Below are 6,517 nucleotides of genomic sequence, written 5' to 3' on the forward strand. Positions count from 1 at the left end.
TGTAGTTTGTTGGTGATCATGTATGTGTTGAATTAAGATGTTTCGCCACATTGTATGACCATTAAGTTACACCAATATGTTTTATTCTGTATGTGCCAACTGAGTTCTAGTTTGCAGAGCCCGAATTAAGTTGTTATTTATCCCTAAATATTTTATTATTACCTCCCTTGGCAAGTCATGTTCGGTTTTGTTTCTATTGGCCGCATGCAAGAATTGTTTTCCATTGAAAGTGTTGCATATTAGAGCTGCAAAAGTACTCTTGCGAAAAAGCAAGAAGTTTGTTAAGTTCTTCAGATGATACATATAAATTTCCATAGGCATTTCTTCAATTTTTACGCTGTGATAAGTATACAGTTTGTTGCTTCCTGTCATCAGTACCCATTTTCAAACAAATCACTAGAGTTATCCTTTTTTTAATATTTCGACTACGATGGTGCTTATCCATTGCATATTTTTCTGTTTAATCGAGGATGTTTTCCGAAGTCGCATATGTACTGAGGGGGAAACGGTTCATTCTCTTTCCCAACCAGGTTAGCTGAAGACCACTGCCAACATATAGTGTACTGTTTCCAATTATGAAGTTTGGTCGCATTATACCTATGCTTCATTTGGATCATGCAAATATCCGTGGCAAAACAAAGGATTCGACCTCAGGGCCATATTCACTGTAAACCTCATGATTAAGAAGGTACTCCTCTCTTCCCTTTATAAAACCATCAATCAAACGCATTCCCAGTACTTTAACAATGTTGTATCAACATATTCAAGTTAGTTGCCTATTTCCCAGAAAAAGCGATTAATCAGATCGTGAACTTATTCCATTCGTCCTAATGACCAGGGGCGGTGCCAGCTATCTGGCATGGTTTGGCTGCTGCAACACCTACAATTTTCTGTAAAAATACCTAGTACACTGCTTCCAAATTTACAAATTTAAAATCGCTTAGGTTCAGTTCCTGTTTGGCTTTGTTGGTGGATTTGATGAATTTTTACGTAGGGTCAGTGATCTCATGATTGTAGGGCTCTACACCGACTAGTCAGCTTGATAAACTGGTCGGAGACTTGCAAGTTGTTGCTTTACTCCACAGACGAGCAAAAACATAAATATACTATCCGGACCGCTATGTCACTATAGCCAAAATACTAGAAAGCCGAAACCATCATGAAGTTTTGATCATTCATGGAGGCGGCAAGGCACGCAGTAGAAGACATTGAACTGATAGCGGCTACCGTTGGTGATCAGTCTGGGCCAGACAGTGAGGACTCTAGGGTCCAAGGACAACTAGGCTAGTGTGTCACACTGATAATTATATATGGGTTCCACCTTTATAGACTCCGCCATATCTACAATTTATTTCTGCCTTCTGAACTACTAATCACCCCTGCTGTTATGTGGTATTTTGAATGATGCCACATTGGTCCGTATGCGAAACAATTAACTGAGAACAGCATGCAAATTTAATAAATTAGCATGTTCACCAAGTGAAAGCAAATTAATTCTGATCACATCATAGTTTTAAAGACCGAATAGTTTGGGAAGTTCTATGAATTCTCTTCCGAGGCTAAACAAACATTCAATTCAAGTAGTCCATCCACTCCCGGCAAAATAACTTGTTCATATTGTCCTTCTTGCGAACAAGTCAATCCTTGATCTTGTCATTCTTGCTAATAAGGCAATCCTTGTACCTCGCAGGCAGATGACCAATGTTACCTTCAGAACCAAGCAAGTCCACAAGCATGTTCATTCTAGCATGCATGACACCGTCACCCTGCGTTTGTTAAAAAAATAGTTATAGGTCGCAAATCAACATGCTAACCCACTTGTTCTGCAAGCATCTTCATTGTTGGAAATTCCTTACCGGGTTCCTGTCCCTTTTCAGTTTAGTTCCCATCCAATTCCTTCCAAAGTGAGTAGCATATATGCCCGTGTCTTCCCTGAAAATCATGTCAAATTCAGAATGTCAGTAACTATGCTTATGAATAGACACGATTACATAAAGTAAGCATTATTCACACAACAAATCATTACTTTCTGCATATCCCTGTTGCCAGGCCCCTTGGGAAGCATGTATTCCACGACCTCATGTCTGGCTCCCATCCAGAGAAGAATGACTTTATGCATATCTCTATAGCCTTGTGAAGCTCGTCTGCAACCTTCCTGTGCCTGAGCTGAATTACCTTATCAGACTCGTCACCATTGTTCATTGTTGGGTCGAGGACAAAAATCTTCGCCCTTGGAAAGTCCCATATGTATGTAGACCATTTGAAGTCGAACTTAACTGGCAACACAACCTGTTAATTAGAAAAAAAGGCACTGGAGTTTATTAAAGAAACATTATTTATCAAATCTTTTAAATCACTTTTGTCTCTTTAAAAGGTCACCTCGGTGCACTTGTGAACCTCGTAAGTGATATGCGGCCCCATGAACATGTCCTTGATGTACCTCAGCTTTGAAATGTTGTCTCCTCTGCTAACATAGTTCTGCATGTTTTGAATTTATGAGTAACACTTAGCTCAAGCATGGAATTTTTTGTATTGACCAATGATTTCAACTGAAGTTCCTCACCACAAAATCTGGCTCCAGCCAATGTCGCCAACATCCTTCCCCTTCTGCAGCAGCAAAGACCGCATCCATCTGTTGGTACCTTCTCATCACCAATGTCATCAGCACACTATCCACCTCACCACCATCGCGTAGCATCTCACGGAGCCGCTCCCCACTGATGTCTATGTATTTTGGGTTGGTGCTGATAATCCACATGCTGCACAGTTGAAATAGAACATATTGCGGTCAACAAACTAGGCTTTACCAATGGTAAGGATGAAAAACGAACTCGAACTATGGTTTTTTTCCTGCTGAGAGCTTACTCTTTTAGCTTGTTCGCGTTCTCCCTATAGAATAGCTTGTATATCTGCACTACATTCGCTGGAGCTCTAGTAGGAGGGTCATAACCCATTACAAAGGGAGACCTTGCATATTTCCCAGGCCTCACCACCCTCTTTGGTTGAGGCTGTGTGCTAAATGATCCCTGTGACATAGTGACGTTGAGGTTGATAGCCGCCTCCTCTATCTCCTCCCTAATGTCAAGCTCGACAGCAGACATCTGGCAGTTGAGGCTAAATGGAGAAGTCCTTGAAGATGTACCTGCAAACACTTGGTTTGGTGCTGGAGTGGCAACAATCTGCATTCCTGAATCTGCATGGCGAACACGGCAAGGTTAGCACGCAGGTCATGACCTAACTGTATTAGCTGTATCTATTAACATTTAACCCCAGCTGGTAAAAGAATCATGGTTACCTTCAGGAGTTTGCATCTTGGTTGCTGCAGAACCAGGCGTGCTGTTTGCGGAAGCAACCGACACGTCTGAAACAAGTTAGTAAATAATGAATTAGCTTCCCCGATTCATTATTTTTTCAGTCACAAAGGATGATCCATCATACTGATTTTAAACCATACCGTTGGACGTTGAAACGGCTGTAAAAGCATTCATCAAGTCCGTCTTCCTAAGACCTGACATTACAACTTTGAACTTCCCATGCATCTCTGGAGGATCTATTGATAAACATCCACCTAAGTCCTCATCCTGTCCTGAAGGAACTATTGACAATTGATTATTTTCAACACCATCCTTTTGGTTCTCTGCATCTTCATCAGTTCCTGTTGCTATTTTTGGAGAGCATATAACTTCATTTCTTGCCGCCCCACACACCACTGACATCTCCAAGTTGTTCCCTGTAGTATTGTCCAACAACCCTGTCGCATTGCCAACAATCCCACTATGCAACCTACTGTATTCATCTGCTGCTTCAATCAGATCATCTATTGCTTTTTTTGCTTCTTCTTGAGCACCTTCAGATTCTTCAGAGCTCTCTATCCTTGCCCTCTTCGGTGTGTGCCTCCTTGATGTAACAACCTTCTTTGTTTTCACACCTAATTTGCTCTTTGCCAATGGTTCCACGTTAGCGGAAGCTCCCTCTGCCGACTCTATGCTTAGTGCATTCTCTGCATCCCCTTGAACCCCTTGAACATCTGAGAAATTACACAACAAACGGGTTAGACAGTTGACAGTTTTTATTCTAAGAACAAACATAATTCTATTTCTTGCGAATTACAATACCTGCTTGGGTTGAATAATTGGGCCTCTGCTTTCGTGCCCTCATTGCATCAGTTATCTGGTTGATGTCTGCAATTATCTTCTCAGTTTCTGAGAGTATTAACCCATTAGTATCATTGACAATCTCATCCCATCCTTCTGCGTGTCTCTTGTTTAATCTTGCTCCCTTCCTTGATGCCTCATTTACAGCTGTCTTGCACTTGTTGGAGTACTGCTCGACCTTGTTGATAATAATACCTGCAAACTGAATTTTATTGAAGTTTTCCCAATAAATGATGTCAGTTTATGTTCCATATATTACTTACTCATCAATATATTTGACCTATATCAAAACTTACATCTGTGAACACTTTATCACCCCCAATTCCCTCTGTGCTGCACCCAATCCCGTATCCATCAGTTGTTTTCTGAGCTGCTGTTGCCATGGTATTACGGCTGTAGCATACTGTCCCCGGATGCCTTGGCTGTAAATATTTATCCAGAAAGGTTTCATCATTGCAAAGCAATAGGCAAAGGTGACTTATCTATATAAACATACCAGATAGAGTAAAAGCAAATGGGAACCATGCTAGTACGAATATGACATAAGCATCAAGTCATCTCATAGTTAGATATGCTAGCAATGCGGCCATTTGTAACAGCTCAATCAATAGGTATACCACACATGTCCCACTAACTGAAAAACAATATCCTTTCCATCACAAGATTATTTTACTATACTTGTTTTGTATCTTAACTTACCAGTAGGTGTCCATACACTACAATCTCTGCATCTTTCCCAGTTGTCGTGTCTTCATCAATAACATCAGAGATAGTCTTCTGTGAGTATTCCTTGCACCTAGGGAACACATCGTGGGGCAGGTTCTTATCTTCTCGTTCGAGGTTGTCAAGATAGAAAACATGTGACATGAAACAAATTTGTGATTAATTGTTTCGTCACAAGTTGAATCCAAAGCAATGACATTCGCTCAAACCTGCAAGAAGAACGTGCATCCAGTGAGATTTGACTTCAGTTTCCCACCTAGCAGTTCAGACTTCACCCTACCAGCAAAAGAAAGGAGCTCTTCTCTAATGTACCGTCGCCAATTGAACATTTGAATCATATCAGGTATGTGCAAGGCATTCCAATAATCTGTCATGAAATAGTTGTGCTTCAGCGGAGGTGCCAGGAGGAAAGTCATCGCGCAAATTGCGAAGGCAACCTTGAACTTGTCTGCTTCAGCCTTTGTCATAGCTCTGCCATACCGAATCTTCACTATGTTAACTATGGGTGTGATATTTTTTTCTCCATTGCCGATTCCTAAGATCTCACGTACAGTACCTGCCACGTGCGGCGGTGCATTCTTGTTAACAGGAGATCCTACTGATGGCACCCCCAGTACCTTGCCGACGTCTCCGCCGTCGAAAGGTAAGTCTCTCCTAGCATCAATTATGATAGCAGATGCCTTCTCGTCAACTTTGCTCATAAGCCACACGGATTGTTGCCTGTTTGCCTTTATTATTTCTGGTAATTCCAATAGTCCTTCGAACCCCATCTCACGTACCAGAGCCTTTTTTTCTTCAGACAGCCCATCAATCAAGGCCTTCATCTTTTTTATGCTGCTCCTTGAATTTATTGGGTTTTGTGATGCCTTCTTCTTGCCCTTTCTAGCGCCATCTGACTCTAACTCTTCTGGTGTACCGATGTGTTGTGTAGGATACACATCGAACCCTTCTGATGATTCCTCATCGGATTTCTTGTAATCAGATGAGGACGAACCAGACACCATTTTCTGCGATGTATTTAGAAACAAAGTCAGGCGACATATATAATATATATCACGATTAAAAAAAGATGGTCATCATTGTTGTATGAACCTAGAAATAATTATCAGTTTGTCAATCTCTACAGACATCATAATATTTCCCCCAATTGTACACTCACAACAATACAGTCAACATAGTAAGAATGATTTTCTAATCTAAACCATTACCAATCCTTCTAAGTTATCCTTACAGCCGACGGACCTCTAAAAAATCTTTAATCCCACTGTGTATAAATACTGAATATACAAGCCATACTATAGAATGCAGATCGACACAAAATTAAGTCCACGGATATTGTATTCTGTTAACATGTCCTCTCTTGTTAAGCAGCCATTCTCATGTTTTTCACATTTCTTCCAGACAAAATAGCTTTTTTATGTTAAGTTCCAGCTAAGAATTCATTTGTGTGCAGATATAAAAAATGGACACTAAAGCTCCCTATTTTTAGATCATTTTCCAAAAGCTTACTACTGATATGTTGACCCCCACCATGCATATTTTCTTTATATATGTATCGTTTTACTGTTTGCTGATGCAAACCATTAACACTTATGAATTATAACACTTTGCTACCGCTATTATTATCACAGAATCTAATG

At 40.6% G+C, this 6,517-nt stretch overlaps 1 protein-coding gene across 1 annotated transcript; it reads right to left on the reverse strand.

The window, feature by feature from the left end:
* Window positions 1-1,637: 1,637 nt before the first annotated feature.
* On the reverse strand, window positions 1,638-5,647 carry LOC147980916 (uncharacterized). Its single transcript, XM_087515797.1, has 12 exons — window positions 5,087-5,647; window positions 4,854-5,012; window positions 4,451-4,576; window positions 4,116-4,356; window positions 3,455-4,027; window positions 3,296-3,361; window positions 2,866-3,193; window positions 2,564-2,759; window positions 2,380-2,478; window positions 2,027-2,289; window positions 1,857-1,932; window positions 1,638-1,766 (listed from the first exon to the last, which is right to left on the reverse strand). Exons 1-12 carry the CDS (start codon window positions 5,645-5,647, stop codon window positions 1,638-1,640), a joined length of 2,817 nt encoding a protein of 938 aa, XP_087371923.1.
* Between the last annotated feature and the right edge of the window lie 870 nt (window positions 5,648-6,517).

The sequence above is a fragment of the Triticum urartu genome, chromosome 3A, assembly GCF_056163025.1.
Source record: "Triticum urartu cultivar PI428250 chromosome 3A, HENAU_Tu73, whole genome shotgun sequence".
Taxonomy (NCBI): Eukaryota; Viridiplantae; Streptophyta; class Magnoliopsida; order Poales; family Poaceae; genus Triticum; species Triticum urartu.